This window comes from Camarhynchus parvulus, chromosome 8 (genome assembly GCF_901933205.1).
Source record: "Camarhynchus parvulus chromosome 8, STF_HiC, whole genome shotgun sequence".
Lineage (NCBI taxonomy): Eukaryota > Metazoa > Chordata > Aves > Passeriformes > Thraupidae > Camarhynchus > Camarhynchus parvulus.
This window is the reverse complement of record NC_044578.1, coordinates 20,551,623-20,567,987: the sequence shown is the minus strand read 5'-3', so window position 1 is coordinate 20,567,987 and position 16,365 is coordinate 20,551,623. Positions and strand designations below refer to the sequence as shown.

The 16,365-nt window shown below is 43.1% G+C and overlaps 2 protein-coding genes across 2 annotated transcripts in view; both read left to right on the top strand.

Annotated features, from left to right (window-relative positions):
* The window catches only part of LOC115906525 (NUT family member 2F-like), a 39,462-nt gene extending 27,400 nt beyond the window's left edge, over nucleotides 1-12,062 (top strand). The window contains exons 2-3 of the mRNA XM_030953758.1: nucleotides 4,215-4,392; nucleotides 11,955-12,062. Of these exons, the coding sequence (XP_030809618.1) occupies nucleotides 4,215-4,392; nucleotides 11,955-12,013 (237 nt within the window). The 3' untranslated portion in view covers nucleotides 12,014-12,062. The remainder of the gene's footprint in view (nucleotides 1-4,214; nucleotides 4,393-11,954) is intronic.
* A 256-nt stretch (nucleotides 12,063-12,318) lies between these two features.
* The window catches only part of VAV3 (vav guanine nucleotide exchange factor 3), a 145,014-nt gene continuing 140,967 nt past the window's right edge, over nucleotides 12,319-16,365 (top strand). The window contains exon 1 of the mRNA XM_030953354.1: nucleotides 12,319-12,576. Within this exon, the coding sequence (XP_030809214.1) occupies nucleotides 12,373-12,576 (204 nt within the window). The 5' untranslated portion in view covers nucleotides 12,319-12,372. The remainder of the gene's footprint in view (nucleotides 12,577-16,365) is intronic.

Sequence of the window (16,365 nt, the reverse complement as noted above, 5' to 3'; positions counted from 1 at the left end):
CTCTCCTTTTCTGCAGAAAGATGAGGGAATTTGGCAAATAACTGAATAGCATGATCAAATAATTTACAAGTGTGACTTAGAGTTTGTTTCCTTTCCCTGAGCTATTTATGCAGCACACGTTTGAAGGCAAGCTGTGAGTATTATACAAAGAAATCTGCTAGCATGCAATCTCCAAGAGGAGATTTAAGATTTAATATTAGGCAGGATCTGGATCACAGGAGCTAATAGGAAGAGCTGTTTACACTACTCTGACAGCCGTACTAAAAATTTAGTGTGTTTAATGCTTGTATTTCTGTACTCCATTTCTGCTGTGGTGAAGGGCATTTGCATGCATGGACTGAATGAATTAAATGCCCTGTGATGTGAAATCATGTTTTGTCATTAACTGCAGAAGCCAAGGCGAATGTAAGAGGGAACATGGAAGCTTCATCTCAGCCACCAGTGTTTATTGCCATAAACCTGTGATGGATGTTCTGCTCGTGAGCTCTGCTGAGCTGGCTGTTCTCCTGTGGCAGCAATGCCTCAGGGCTCTGGAGTCTTGCCCCAGAGCTGAGAGGCAGCAGAGAGAGGAGCAAAGGTCTGGTTTCCATCTGCCCTCCTTGTGTGAACATGAATGAATGAACTCCTCTTTCCCTAGTTATAAACCTTTAATATAGCAAGAGCCTGAGCTCAGTGCAGTATCCTGGGCTACACCACCGAGTTTGGGCAGTCCAGCTGGAAGTGAACAATTGTGGCTCTTGCCTTCTTTTCTGTTTTTGCACTGTAAATGGTCCTTCCCTCCAGCTACCACAGCCATCCCTTACTGGTGAGGAAAAGCAGTAATGCCTTGTTTTTAAAAATTATAACTTTGCACTGAAACACCCCTTAGTTGTGATCTCAGCACGGCAAGGAAATGCAAACAATCCATAGCACTCCATCCTCAGCCATCAGCAATTTCATCCTTTCCCAGAAAACAGCTAGATTCCCTGAGATCCTGGGGACTGTAGCTGACAGGGATGCAAGCCCTGGCAGTAGGGGAGAGCCAGAGGTTGAGATTCAAAGTATTAGAGATGCTCTGCTGAGCTGGCAGCTCCCTGCCGTCTGCATCATGTGGTTCTAAGGGTTTGCCTTCCCTGCCTGTGGAGACAGAGGTAACTTTTGGGTCTTAAATATCCGAATACACACAGATTTGACAACTGCTTTGAGTTCTTACTAGCTCTGGGTTTGCACAAACCCAGTACTTTGTGACAAGTACTGCAGCTAAATGCATTAATTAAGAGAAAGTGTGAAGTGGCTGCTTTCTCCTCTGCTCATGCTCTGCTTGGACTGGTACTACAGTCAGGCATTAACCTGCTGGCTTCCAATGTCCTTTCCTGCCCCACCACTTTGTCCACATCAGAGTCTTTCATCTTGTGGTAAGTTAGGGCATAATCTCTCTAGGGTCTTTCTCTGACCACTTCCTTTTCTCCTAATTTTTATCGCTTTTTATCTCACTTTCTCCTTTATTTTTTCCCCCGTCTTCCTAGGCTCTCAGATCCTCCTTCTATTATGGAACACATGCAAGAACATAATGGCAATAGTTCATGGCAGTTGGTATTGTAAGAAGCTCTAAATATTAGGATACTATCCCTGAAATTAGAGCTGCGTACATTATCAATTTTTTTTTAATCTCAGGTGTATTTGAACATTTCTAGTGAATGTATTCAAATTCTTGAAAATAGGATTTTTTCCCTTTGTCCTGGTGTAAACCAGCAGAAAGATACAATTCATTGAAGAGGAGGGACTCAGCACATGGCATCTCTGCTTGGCTCAAGTCAAAGTCAAGGCTTCAGCTGCCTTCAGTGGAGTCAGGATTCCTCTGATAAAAGGAGGCTGTACTGCAAAATCAAACTGTCTTGATTGCTGTCACAGGAAGCTCTGCTTGATTAGACACAACAGAATTTATCCTGTGGAAGAGGTTCAGGAGAGGGAGAGAGCACAATGGATATCAGCCCTGGAAAAAAATCTGATTGTAAGAGGTGACTTGAGCTCATGTACAAGGCCTTATTAAATGGAGGCCATTCAGTCCCACAGTTACAATGGCTGTAGTGGGGAAGTTTTTCATTAATAATTCAACAGAAGGGAAATCTATATTTTGCCTCAAACTGACACTTTTTACCATCTGCTTCAAGCATAACTGTCTCCTAACAACTATTATCCACATGGGCTTTTTCTCCTTTTTAGAGTAATCATTATGCTGAACTTCCAGATTGTTTAAGGTATCTGAGGTCCAAGTATGAGCATGCTGTTACAAATAGCTGATACTTAAAATTGCTCTTCTTTTTCAAATGGTTTGGCTGGCAGCTCATTAGTACATTTGTTTTTCTCAGTTGTAATTGTGATCCAGCAGTGGCCTTGATCTTGCTAACTGTTATATCTGAGTTTAACTGCAGTCCTGTAATCCCAACAGGCTCATTTTGAAAGGACATAGTGACTCAAATTCATGCCTAGTATAACTGTTGAAATTAGCATTTTTCACCAGGGATAAATTTATCTCAGTATCTACAAGTGCCATGGACACATACAGAGGGTTGTTAGCAGTGGGCCCTGAAGATGAAAAGAGCAACCAGACCCTAACTGCTGGCTTTGAAGGTGTCACTTAGACAAGACTTTCTGTGTGTCCCTCCCAGGTGTCCCACCTTCACTCCTAGCAAAAAAACCCAAACCAAACCCCTCCAAAAACCTACATGTGCTGCCTGGGGTCATTGAAGGGAAACTGAGATTTATGCAGAACTCCATGAGCAAAGCATCCTGAAAATGGAAAAGAAATTCAGATGTCTGCTTTCAGGGGTACCTGAATTCCAAAACAAATATAAACAAACACCTCTTATATGCTAAGAAATATTTAAAAAGTAGTTAAAGGTAAATTGAACAGAAATTTGTGGCTCTTGTGTGGTGAGTGTTGCTGCAGAGGACTGTCATGTTCTTCAGTCCTGCATTTTAGCAGTGCTGTTGAGAAATGTAACATCCAAAGGGCCACTGTGGTTCTGTAGGTGGCTAATGCTTCCTCACTCCTAATGCTATCCCACGGTGGGAAGCCAAGACAACGCCGAGGCTGTCTTCAGAATATAATCCTGCACAAGTGGAGGCTGGCTCCTGCTGCACTGTCCCTGGGAGCTGTGCTGGCTGGGGGCCCTGCAGGGCACAGGGGGCTGCGGGCTGTGCTGCACAGCTCCCACCCGAGAGTGCCACAGAACACCTCCTCAGGAAGGGTGAAAAGCCATGCCAAACATTTCCAGTGTTGTTCTTATCTAGAAGGGGAACTTGCTTAGATCTATACAACTCAATGTTTGCCACACTGTCGTTTTGGAGAAAATGGTGGTATATGGGTCATACTATTGGAAATATTTAATTTTTAATTGTAAAGCAAAAGGACTCTGTAAGCATATCATTGTGCATATACTTTTGTATCCTTTAAAATCCATTTTGCATTCTTTCCTGTTAAGGTAGTGGATTTGTAAGTTCTCTCTCATCATTGCAGACTGGGCTGGAATTCTGAGCTACGGGTTGGGACCTCATAATCAGCCATTGCCATGCAAGGCAGTGCTTGCTTAGCCAGCCAAACAGCAGCTGAATTGCACCTTATCAGCTGTGCTCAAACACAGCGCATTTCACCACCCGGGTGGCTGAGACGTGCTTCTTTTCAGATGCCTTTTCAGATTCATGGCAGACTCTATGCATATGCAGCACCTGCGAACAAGAGCTCCCGAGTGACTGCTGTCCATAGTCCTGCTGTCTCCAGCGGCGGGGAATGAATGTCACAGCTGCTGGAATTAAAGGCATCGATTATCACTGTAGTACCTATCATTCTCCATCATTCTGGATCACTACAAATCCTTGGATTTTTGCATTTATAACACATAAAGTGTTTGAGGGAAAAAACCCAACACCTTTATTTCCATATGAGGATGATGTTGACAAACTAGCAGGGCAGATAAATTTGTAAAAAACCTGCCAATGAGAAAACACTTCAAGAACAGCTTTCAGACAAGTTTAACCTATCTTGTATTCACTTAGACACCCAACAAAGACTTCGGTAAGCCCACCTGAATTCTGTACCAGGAGGTTTGGTTTAGCATAACTGGTTGCCAGAGCAGTTAACTGTGGCTGAGACACCTGGGAGCCATTAGTTTCCCCGGAGACTAAAGACTGGCTTTTGGGAATGGCTAATGATTTGCCTTGTATCACTTCCTCAGGTGTTCTGCATACCTCCGGGGCTTCTTAATGGCCAGCCTGAGGCTTGGCCCTCCTGCCTACTCAGCGTTGTTCCTGCTCCAGAGACTGCATGCCAGGATAGCTTCTCTGCTGCCAGACCTTTGTCTGGTCCTTGCCCGCGCTTCATCTGCCCTTTGGTACCTCCTGGGAACAAGAGAAGTAAGAGCCAACAAATCAAATTCTGTAATTCTGCCTGCATGCATTTGTACATCCTATTTGTAAACCCAGTGAAGGAGGCGATATAACACAGCGATTTGGGAACTGAATTGGTAGGAACGCCTCTCCCTTGGAGCGAGGGAAAGTATCTTTTTTGCGATTGCAGCATCAGATTGCGCTTCAGTTCATGCTGAGAGGATTTGTTGGGGTTGAATTTGTGCTAGTCATACTGGTGTCTTTCTGCTACTGGCATGTTTTTATTCCTCTGAGAAAACATACTTTGCATCAGTTTATCTCATTTGGATCTGAAGCCTTTTGATGTCATATAAGCATTTATTATCATTAAAATTGTGTCTGGGGTATCAACATTTTCAGGCTGTTTTGTTAAGTGGCCTTTTACACGGGTGGGGGAAGTGCTGCAGTGTGGTACACAGGTGGTTTAATTTCCGCATTGTTTCCTTTGGTTGAACCCTCTGTGCAAGTTGCAGTGGTTTAAGAAGGTTTGACTGCAGGAAACATGGACGAATAAAAATGAGAGACAAGTTAATATCTTGTAAATGATGTTTGGACACTGAGTTTTCTCTCGGTTTTGCCTGTTTGATCAGTCTTTTAGCAGACACCTCTGCTATACGTGGGGGTGGTTAGGCCTTTGGCTCACTGAACTGGAGTCCATATTACATTCACAAGCTCTTTAAGGCAAGCTGTGTTTGTGTTCACTGTGCCTTTAATACAGCCTGCATCCTACCAGAGAGTATTGCTTCTTAGGTGTTGTATTCCAGAAGTACATTTTTATTTCTTCAGTGAGCTTTGTTCTGGCAATCCCTCATGTTCTTGAGGATGAGATGGTGGGTCACAGAACACAAAACAAATTTATAGATAGGCCACAGTTAACTGCAGGGCTTTTTGCAATAACGGACCTGCACTCCTATTTTAGTCCTGGTACAGCTTTTAAAGAAGAACAGAGAGGGTGAAATAGTTTTACAGCTTGGGTTTGCCATATGGACCACTGACCTCACCTCATAGAAACCTAAGGAGCTCTAAATGCACCTTGCTACCAAAGCAACTTCTTTCTTCTACATGTGGTTTTATTACCTTTTAAGGTATAACATACCTGAAAATGACCCCCTGAGAAACTTCTCAGTGTGGCTCTTTGTCTTTATTCAGATATTACGAAGTCCACTTTCCAGTGCAGAAGGAAGAGGGGCAATTAATGAGGGGTACACTTCTCATGTGTGCTGCTTGGTACTTTCATAGGATGGGTAGATCTCAGGTGCCTTAAATTGACACATGTCTGCCACTATTTCTAATATAAAGAGAGCAGGATAATTAGTTTTTACCATGAATCTATATCGTAGATCTGAATTGCAATATTTTTGTTTCTAAATAATTATTTCACTCTGATAGTTTTGTCTCAAGGGCAATATTTCTCAACCAGGACTGGGGAAGTTCTCATATCAGCATAGTGGATGGGAGATGATATCTTAAGACAAAGAAAAATTTTTGTCTGTGACTGATTTAGGACACTACTGGCCGTATTAGCATAGTCTCTAATTTGGATCTTCAGCTTTATAACCCACATTACTGGCAGCTTATAGATACCACTGACTTCAGCTGAGGTGGGGATTCTAGACAATAAAATTCAAGACTTAGGATGAGATGTGTTTGGTTTTTTTTGGAATAGATGTTCTTGGCACCTGGGGGAGTGGGGTCTCACACCATGGCTAAAACTGAGCCTGCAGAAATGGAAGTATACAACATTCAGAGGACATCTGAGGATTCCTGTCCTGAGATTGTGATGGTTTATTTTTCTGAAGGTGAAGGTTCCATGGCCCATAATGCTTTCGTTTAGCATGGCTGTCCATGTTGCTGCAAATTCAATCCCAATGGCCTGAACAAAGAGCCCCTTATCTCTTAAATCTCTGCTGACTTGCAGTCTAGTGTTGGCCCAGCCTCATTAAACTAACAATAACCAGGTACACTCACTTAAAAAAGGTGAAAAAAAAAGTAGGTAGCAGAATGTTCTGAAATATTTATATTCTTTATTCTTGAGTTGAGACAACGTTAGAGATGAAGCTTCACTGCCTACTGAGTGTTTAGAAATAATTTTGCCTGCTGACTTCTCTAAAAATAAATCTGAGTGTTCCGTTGTTAAAAATGATTAATATTTTTGACTCTAAGCATAAAAGGAAACTTTTATTTACTGAACTTAGATTAGTATGTAAATATACATTTAACATTGTAAATGGAAAACTGGAACAGTGTCTCAGAGGTTCTGTGTGACTGTCCTATTTATTCTAGCAGTTAACACAGCATGAGACTAGAGGCTGCTAGTAAATTGTGCCTTCAGGATATGAAAAATTAAATTGCCTAATAGCAGTAATTTTAAAATAAATATTCTAATAGTAATAGAGTTAGAAATTTGACTCCAGATATTCTTTCACAGTTTGAGTAAAGTATTTAATGAATGGGACTTTCCAGTTTTTCCATACTTTAGGTAACTAGAGAATTTTTATTTTCATGTGAAGTTTTTTCTTGGTTTTCTATATATTCAGACATCATCCAGTGCACAGTGTTTCCTGCAAGAGTCACACTTTCAGCAATTGATCTCTTTTTTCATGGGGGAAAACCTTTCAGGATTCTTGGGTTTGGGTACTGAATAGACTATGAAAAAGCACAACCCCCCATCTTTTCCTTGCTTTAGGGCTTACTTGTACCAGTTTCTGGCTTTTCATATCTTGGTTATATGCACTTGAACACCTTGACTTCTGATAAAAATACCATTTTCTTGTCACCTGAGACCACAAAATTATTTTTGTCAGCATCTATTTTCCTTCTGTCTTGAGCAAAGAAGGGAGTTTTTTCCTATCTTGTAATCTGATTTGGGTTTGCCTGGAAACCTTCATCTGACTATTGAAAACAACCTGTGGGGGAAAGGGGTAAAAAACAGGAGGAAGGCTACTATTTTATTTACTATATCAAATTGCTTGGATTCTTAGGAAGTCTTTTTGATATTTTGATTAAAATACATAAAGTTGTACAGGACAATTTCCTTTCTTCTGCCTGCCCATAAATGTTTTCCTTACCATAAATGCTATGGCTTCCCTCTGACAGGAGGTGAGTGGCTGCCTGAGTCTGGCTTCCCTGTTTTCCAGCACAAACAGGTGGCACATCAACAACTTTCTCCTTTTATATGAAAGGTTTTTACAAAGCTGAAACTTGGCCTTCTGGAAGTCAAATGTCCTATTTTAGGAATTCAACACAGGGTTCTGCACAGTAAAATGGGACAAATTTCTGTTAACTTCAAATAAAAAGGAGGTTTTTGTCAGGAGAGGTGAGCCAGTGCCTTCAACTCTTAACATGATTATTTGGTAGGTAGTTGTTAGAGATAGGCAGCCTCTTTGACTGCTTTAGTGTCTTATTTTCACATTGACTGGTCTGGGTGGATCTTCCCTTGCAGCATCACTGATTCCTCAAATGCTCAGATGCACTTTATGTATTCAGGCAATTTTTTACTGAGAACAGTATCTTAGTGTTTGTTTGATGTGTTAGCATTTAGAATTCCTTTCAGTTTATAACTACCTATACATTGATAAGTCATTTCTCTGCATCTTCCAGGTTTTTAATGAAAACTAAATTCAATACTAAGCTGCACACATCCTCCTACTTGATTATTTCCTTTTTATAATTTTTCTTTTGTTTTCAATGCTTCATTTAGATTTCAGGTCAGTTGTTTATTACTTCTTGCATGCTAACTTGAAACAGTTATTTCAAGTAAAACATAATGCTTTGCTGAAATTCAGGTGGTATTGCAGTATAAGACAATAACACAAACACATTATTAATAAGAATCAAGTAGTGCTGCTTTTTCACTCTCTGCAGCAAAGTTCCCAAAGTAATTCTGAAACTGGAGCTTGTAGCTATAGGATGCAGCCAGATGCATCTGGGAGATCTTGATCCATGCTGATGCTCAAGTGCTGCAGCAGCCGCCAGAAATTACTGAAGAATTCTGGTCAGCCCTCTTATCCTCATTTACTTGCACTGCAAGATAAGCCAGGCTCCTTATGAAATCCTGGACTATGGCCACCTGCCTGTTATTGCCATCCAGCCAAAAGGAAAGAGGCTCAAGGGAGGCTTCTGGCCAGGAGCAGTGGTGGTTCAATGTGTATGCAAATGGGAGAAAGATACAGATGGCCAAGACACAAGAATACAGGTTTTCATTTGCAATGAGGTTAAACTCAGATTTTTTTCTGATATAATTGAATGGGTCTCACTGGGACATGAGCCCTGAGCATGGCTGGCTCAGCCAAGACTTTTGTGGGCCTGTGGAACCCACAAGTGAGAGCAGTTCTCTGCTTGTGCTTGCACCTCTTTCTGTAGCATTTAAAAATGCACTCAAGAGCAACCATCACAGGGTAAGAAAACTTTAAGCACCAGAAGTGATGAATTCATTGGTAAAGGGAGTAGGAAGGAAAAGGAAGTGAGGAGCTTCTCTTTAGGAAGAGATGTACCATTTTGTTATCCTTGTTTGGTACCTTGCACAAACTGGTTTTTTGCCTAGAGCTCATGGCCACTATTTTATCTGCAAGAGTAACTAAAGGAGAGGGAATGTGTGTACATGTTTTCTTATTTGTTGTATTTATTTTCCCCAAGCTGAGAAACAACAAGTAGTTTAAATGCAGCAACTGTGGTGACACCAGGAAGTAATTATTTCAGGAAGCTTGCAAAAGTGCCCTTATTAAACAAATTGAGGTAGGTTGGTTTTGTTTGTTTTAAGTAAAACAACAAGAAAAGAATTGGAAAAGTGCCACCTTCACAGGATGCAGTACAGGATACAAGTAAAGAAAAAAAATTATTATTATGTCCCCAGTAAGGAGACAGTTGTCTCCTGCAAAAAGAAAAAAAAAACATGCAACATCTTGGTTTGTGTCCCTTTTGGGGAACAATTCTCCTCCAGACTTGCTCTTCTTTTAAGATTTTTTTTGTTTGTTTTTATGTTACTACTTTACAGTATTTTGAAAGGGGAATGTATGTCTGAAAGGTTTTTTTTATAGAAAACCCAGAGAAAAAAACTGCATCAGCAAATGGCTTATTGATGTGTTAAAAAAAGTATGTGATTTACATTGAAAATTGTGAAAACCTAAGGTGAGATGTGTCTGCCAGATCAGTCCTAGTGAAAGTGCAGAAGATGGACTGAGGTGGCTGTCAATCAGCACCTCTTTTAGTGCATCTGTGGATCCGTCCTCTTTCATACATCTGTGCAGTTATGGGGAGAAGAACAGGCTGGAAAGAGGACAAACTTCCAGTGTATCTTCAGCAAATGGTTCATTTAAAGTACTTCATATTTGAGGTATAGATGTTTTCCTTTTTCCTATTTTTTTCCTAAATTTGGTTCTAATAGTCTGCTATAGCATCCTATGACTTAGAAACAATTTAAAACTACAGTGTATGTTTTTCAGGTATTTAGAACTTCAATCATCACCTTTAAAGCATAGTTATTGTTTGGATGTAAATTTTGGATTAAGGAGTGTTGGATTGCTCCTATGAACCATGTAAAAAAGATTAGATCAATTTGAGCAACCAGCCTGAAGTGTTTCTTCTTATTTATGAATCAGAAGACTGCTTGTTTTTCTGTATCTCTGCAAAGGCATCCCAACTGTTTGTGTTCCTTTCAGGGTGCTGTACCACCAATCCTGGCTGGAGGCAGCTAATGTGGGAATGTGGATAATGTAGTGAAGATGGTTTTCTGTTTCTTTTATCTATTTTGCTTTTCTGCTTTCTGCATTTGCTTCAGTGTTATGGTTGTTGTCAGCCTGAGAGTGGATAGCTTATGCGCACACAATTCTACTCACTTATCTGAGATCAGTCACAGATAAAAATATATTTCTAGAGAGAAAACGTTTATTGTAGTTGTGATCAAACTGCTCTATGTTCATTTTGATGGATGCTGGTATCCAAATGATCACAGTGCAAACTGTTAGTCTCAGTCCCTTTTGATTTAAATTAGGAATGAAATTCTCTCTAATTCTGCCTGGTTGCAAGCAGTCTGATACTTTGATGGAATGTTTGTGTTGCAACCTGCCCTCTCCTCCAGCTGTTTGGGCATAAAACAACTAAATGTTGGTCTGAGGCGGCAGACATACCTGTTACTGGTGGTCCAGTGTTTGGGCTGAGGTTGTTAAACAGCAAATTCATGTTTCCTGAGAAATGGGAGCTGTGTGGCTGTGACTGCCCGGGTGGCCATGGAGCAGGAGGGGCCTGTTGGGAAGGAGGCACTGCTGAGGCAACTCAGCCTAATGTCACACTCTCCCGTGTAAGGTTATTTTCAAGATTTAAAGCTCAGCTGCACTGTCACCCGTCCTTTGGAATGAAGATCTCTCTTTTGAGTCATGCAGAACTGCTTGCTGCTAACTGAAGTTTGCTTCTGTTAAAATGTCTTTGACATGTCAGGGAGGCTTTGTCAGCTCCTTCTGCACCGATCAGACCCGGGAGCCTCTTTGGTTTTCCAGCCCAGATAATGTGTACGGAGGGCTGAAAACTCAGCCAGGTGTTTGCAACTTTGTGCTTCTTCAAGAGTGGAAACAAATGTGGTTCCAGGTGACCTTGGACAGCACTTGTCCCCTCTAACGAGGTAACAAGTCACACCTGTCTCATCCCATCTCTGCTGGGCAGTGGCACAAGTGTTACAGATTATGGAGCTGGAGTCTACATTTTGGGCCGTGATTCTCTGTCTTTTTCAGTGTGTGCAATGCAAAATGGTGAGCTGTCTTGTGGCATATTCTGCAGCCAGTGGCTGCTCAGGAAAATGCCTGGAATAGCAGACATATTGCCTGCTGAAAGAAAGAGAAAAGTGAATTAGCATATTGACCTTACTGAAACATGCAAATCACTTGCTAGGACTCAATTTCTGAAATGAATTCCCATAACGTGTGCATTAATTCTTTCAGAAATTATTAAAAGAATTTGTGGGATTATTCTGAGCTCAGACAGCAATAAATGTCAAGGTTTTAACTGAGGAGGTGTTGAAACCAGTAATAGTTGTGGACTATCTTGAATAACCATGTTAGTGTTTTGCTCTTGGAAGGTTTTCTCACCTTGGAGTATGTGTTGTGGTTTTTCCCCCCTCACATAAATGTTAATAGTACTTTTAAAGAGTTCTCTGGTTTAAAAAAAACCCCAAACCAAAAATACTCAACATGTTTTAATATAGAAAAACCCCCAGGTTTTGTATCCTTTTATGTGATTTTTCTTTTTTTCTTTTTTTTTAAAGAAATTAAGTTTCCAGCACTGCTTCAAAAATAAAAAAAGAAATAACAGCATTTGAGTTTTAGAGGATATTGTGAGCTCTGGTGTTTGTGTTGTCTGGTTATGGAGTTTGTCACACTCAGTAACTTAAAATCACTTGTATTTTATTAAATTTTAAGTTGTCTGAATGCTTGTTGGAAGTTATTACATATTTGTAAACATTATTTAAAGTGCAAATTAAATTGAAGTCATTGCAAAGTACTTTAGGGGAGAACAGATGGGAAAACAATGTTATGCCATGATGTGTTCTCTATCGTTTCTAGAAGTCGCTGAGAGCATTCTGCTTGAACCTCTTCTGAGCGCTCTGCTGTTTGCTGAGTGAAAGGACAAAGGACTGACAGTAAGACAGAACATGCCACTGCGCCGCTACCTACACCTGCCTGTCGGATCTGCCTTGTGTGTCGCAGGTGCTGTGTTTATGCCATCTCCGGGCGAGCAGACGAGACGAGCTGCCCGGCGCGAGCTGACGGCGGCTGCCCCGCGCTCCCCCTGCAGCGGGGCCGGTGCGGGCGCGCCGGGCTGGGCTGGGCTGGGCGGGCCCGGGGCGCGGCGAGGGGCGGTGGAGCCGCCGGAGCCGCCTCCCGGGGCGGCCGCGGGGCGGGACGGGCCGGCCGCGGCGGCGGCGGCGGGAGGGCGCAGCCGGGGCTGCCGCGGCCGCAGCATCGCGGCGGGGTGGCGGGGATGGAGCCCTGGAAGCAGTGCGGGCAGTGGCTGATCAGCTGCAAGGTGCTGCCGCCCAACCACCGGGTGACCTGGGACACGGCCCAGGTCTTCGACCTGGCGCAGACGCTGCGCGACGGCGTCCTGCTCTGCCAGCTGCTCAACAACCTCCGCAGCCACTCCATCAACCTCAAGGAGATCAACCTGCGCCCTCAGATGTCCCAGGTGAGGCCGCTCCCCCAGCCCCTGCCCGCTGCCCGTGTCCGCGCCCTTGGGGCTGCCTGCGGGATCTCCGCGTGCTTTGCCCTGCGCCCTGTGGCGGCGCGGAGCGGGACCCGCGGGCTGCGGAGCGGGATGCGCCCGCTGCCCGCCTGCAGCCCGGAGCCTCCGCGCCTGCAGGGCGGTGAGCGTGAGTCCAACCCGGGACAGTCCTCGCCGGGCACCTTCCTTGCGCCGTGCGGCCGTTCCAGCCCGGGCTCGGCGCGTTCCGTCCCGGGCGCTGGGACAGGGCGCAGCGGCAGCGCCGGGACCGGCGGCTCCCGGGAGCTCCGTGAGGGCTCGTGGCCCGCAGCCGGAGGCGGCTCGGACGGGAGTCCCTCGGGCCCGTCGTGGGGTGGCTCTGCTAAGAAGTTCCCACAGCAGTCCCAGGGTCACCATTTTAACATCTGTGTGTGTTACTGTTTAATGGGAGCGGGTTACAAATCAAACGACCTCTTGCTTCTAGTTTTTCTGGCTACTCCTAGGCACATTGGTGGGAAGGGAGGGCGTCAGGGCCGGCGTGGCCGGGGAGCTGAGCCCGCCCGGGGCAGCCAAGGCAGGGCAGGGGCTGTGGGAAGCGGCGGGTGACGAAGCCCTGGTAGCTCCAGTCAGCTGCTCTTCCCAGCTTTTTGTGACTTTACAATGGTGAAGTGAATGGAGAAGACTGATTAGTAACGAGAAATCGTGATCTTGATAGCTGGTTGCCTGTGTAATACTTTTTTTTTTTATTTTAAATTGAGGCCCTTTTTTTTTGGCCTTTTTAAGTTGCTATTTGGAATCATTTAATACCTAAGTGTAATTCCTAATTCTGCCCTGTTTTAAATGCTTTTTTTTAGTTTGGACTGATGTTTTTGTTACTGTGACTCATAAAGTTGGCTTCAGATATCCAGATAAGATTATATTAATAATTCACGAAGAGACTATATATACTTGACTTCCTGTCACTGCTTCGTGCACACCTATGCCTCAGAAGAGATGGTGGCAGCCAAGCAGATGTTGTTTGGAAGGAAACTAACTTCTGAGCCTGTCATGCGTTTTAAAACATTGAGAAACTGATACACTGTAACGTTTCAGTGTTGTGGTTCTCTTTTTGATTTATAGAAATAGAAATTGCCATTCACATTTATGATGCTAGCAAAAACCGGTGGAGTGAATTATACTGCTTTGTCCATGTCTCTCTCGATGTTTGCTTACAAATCCAGTTATTTTATTTCTTATTCTTTCTTTTAGCAGCTGTGTCTTACTACCAAGGCAGAGTTTTCTGGAAGCTCAGAGTGCAAAAAGGAAAAACGTAGTTCAGCTAGTCAGAGTCAAAGCTCTGAGACTCTTGCACTAAATGTGAATGGTACAAAGGCTATCTCCGTGTACTTGGGAGCTCAAGTGCCTGCTTGAATGGCATATGCAGAGGCAATACTTCATCTGAGCGATGGAGCACAAAGGGTGGGCTTCTCTGAATGGTAGAAATCCAGTTCAGCTTTTTCTCTGCCCCATTACAACTTGTGACTTTCAGCACTTGCTACACCAGAGCCTTGGTTTATATTTGTGTTTTTTAATGAACTAGAAATGTGTTGTCATGATATTTTTGAGATGGCCAACTCATTGCATCAACTTGAATTCTAGATGAATATTGATTATCTGGACCACTGTTACTTAATTTTATTTTTGATGAATTAAAACCATGATGGTCTCCTTCTGTCTACTGAATCTAAGTTATCAAAATGCTCTGTCTGCTTTGTTAGAGCAGTTTTGGGAATCAAGATTAATATTTATTTCTCGAAGTATGCTTGAACTATGGATTATAATTGTAGATCTTGGATTATTTACAAGAGTTGTCTCTTTGTCTGCTGTATGCCTGAGGTACCTGCACTGCACAGTGCTGCAGACAGCTCTTTCCACTGGTGCATTTCTCTGCCCTACACTGGTTTTACCCTTTAAACAAAGGGAACTGTTGTTGGATCAAAATCTATAATGGATAACTCTGCATAGTGTTGGATTTACTGGCAATGTTACCTTTGTGTTCTGTGAGTTTGAGATTCGGTGATTTTACTGAGGTTCTGTGGGCTATTTGAAAAGTGGACACTCTTTCTGCTGGAAATGATCACTCAAGTGTAAATTTCAAAAATTGTTGAAATTGAAATTTTGCCAGTTGCTCGTAAATTGCGGCTGAGACTGTAAAGAGCTCAGTAATAGTAATAACTTCTGGAGAAGTCTCACTGGCTTGAAGATTGTCCAGTTGGTGAGATCTGCTTGGAGTTGTGCCCTAAGCTGTGAGTTTTGTCACGATAGTACTTGTCAGTAAACTAATACTGCATCAGAGTAGATTTGCATCATAAAGTTGCTGTATCATAGGATCTTGGGGTCTTGTAGAAACACTAGTTAGCTCACCCTTCCTTGTGGAGTAATGAGTTGTAGGGAGGCAGAGCAAGGTTGGCATTAGGATGGGAATTATCTTGGCCACTCACTGCAGAGTCTGTCTGAAACTGCTGCTGTGCCTGCACTGCTGTAGCTGAGCTGCTTGAGCTTCATATGGCCTTTATCCCTCATCTTCTAAAACTGAGCTGTAGCTCCTATACTCCCTGATCTGATGTTGGTTTCTTCCCCTAAGTCTCAGAATGGGTCAGGGGACTCTTACTGCACAGTTCTCAGTCCATACAGAGACTGAGAAGGGTGGATGAAGGCTTTGTGAATGGGCCTCATTGAGGGCAGGCTGTTTGGTTTTAGCCTTGTCTCTTACTGCAGTTGATGTTTGTCAGGCCTTGCTCTATGAACCGAGTTTTCATGTCTTGGGGGCTACTTACAAATGCAGCAGTTCCAAAGAACAGGAAGGTGAGAGGTGGTGCCTCAGACAGACCTAGGAGTAGGTGTCAGTTGTCTGATGAAAGTATCAAATTCTTCCGTTTTGTTCCATATTTATTTTTTTTCAGAATAAATGCAGTAGATCACACATCAGCGATCTGTCAGCTTTGCCTGGTAGCCCTTGGTAACCCTTTATAAGCCACATCAAAAGTGCAGAGGGATTGTGGCTGATGCTGCAGTGCCAGATGCTGCTTTTTGGTGGAGCCTGATTCAAACAGGGGCACTGTTGCTTTGCTGGGGCAGGAGCAGAAACTGAGATTGATGATCAGCATTGCAACAGAAATGTGCTTGACCAGATGGCACGGGGTGTGTTTTATGGGCTGGCTAGTATGGGGAACCACATGCCTTTGTCTCATCATCAGCCATGCACCTTGTGCCGTAGCTGTTCTCGTGGGTGGCTGTTTTATGTGTTTGAGATCTGTGGATTCTGCCCCTTTCCCTTTTTAGAGATAATGCCTGTACAAGAGAAATGTCTCAGTGGCTTTAGGGTGTAAAACGCCAGGGTTTGAACCTTTTGAATGCTTGCTGTTTTCATCTGCATTACTGTATGTTTATGAAAATATGTGTATTTCGTTGGTGGAAGTTGTCCTTTGAAGAACAGAAGCTGATTCAGTCAGTTACACTTTCCAGAAAGTGAGCCTCAGATATTAAAAGTATAAACCTTGCATATATAAAAGCTAAGCAGTATTGAGCCTTTCTGTTCTGGATTGCCAGCTCAGTGCTGCCAGGCTCCTGTCTGAGATGCTGGTGTGTCTTGGTGTGAGGTCCCCTGTGAAAAATTACACATGGGCTTTGTGTGAGGTTGGAAATTCAGGTTCAAGGACGTAAATGTCCAGGGTTTTTTTCACTTTGAACAGAACAGGAAAATATTGGTTCTATTAAGAGCTCTTGTGTCAAGGC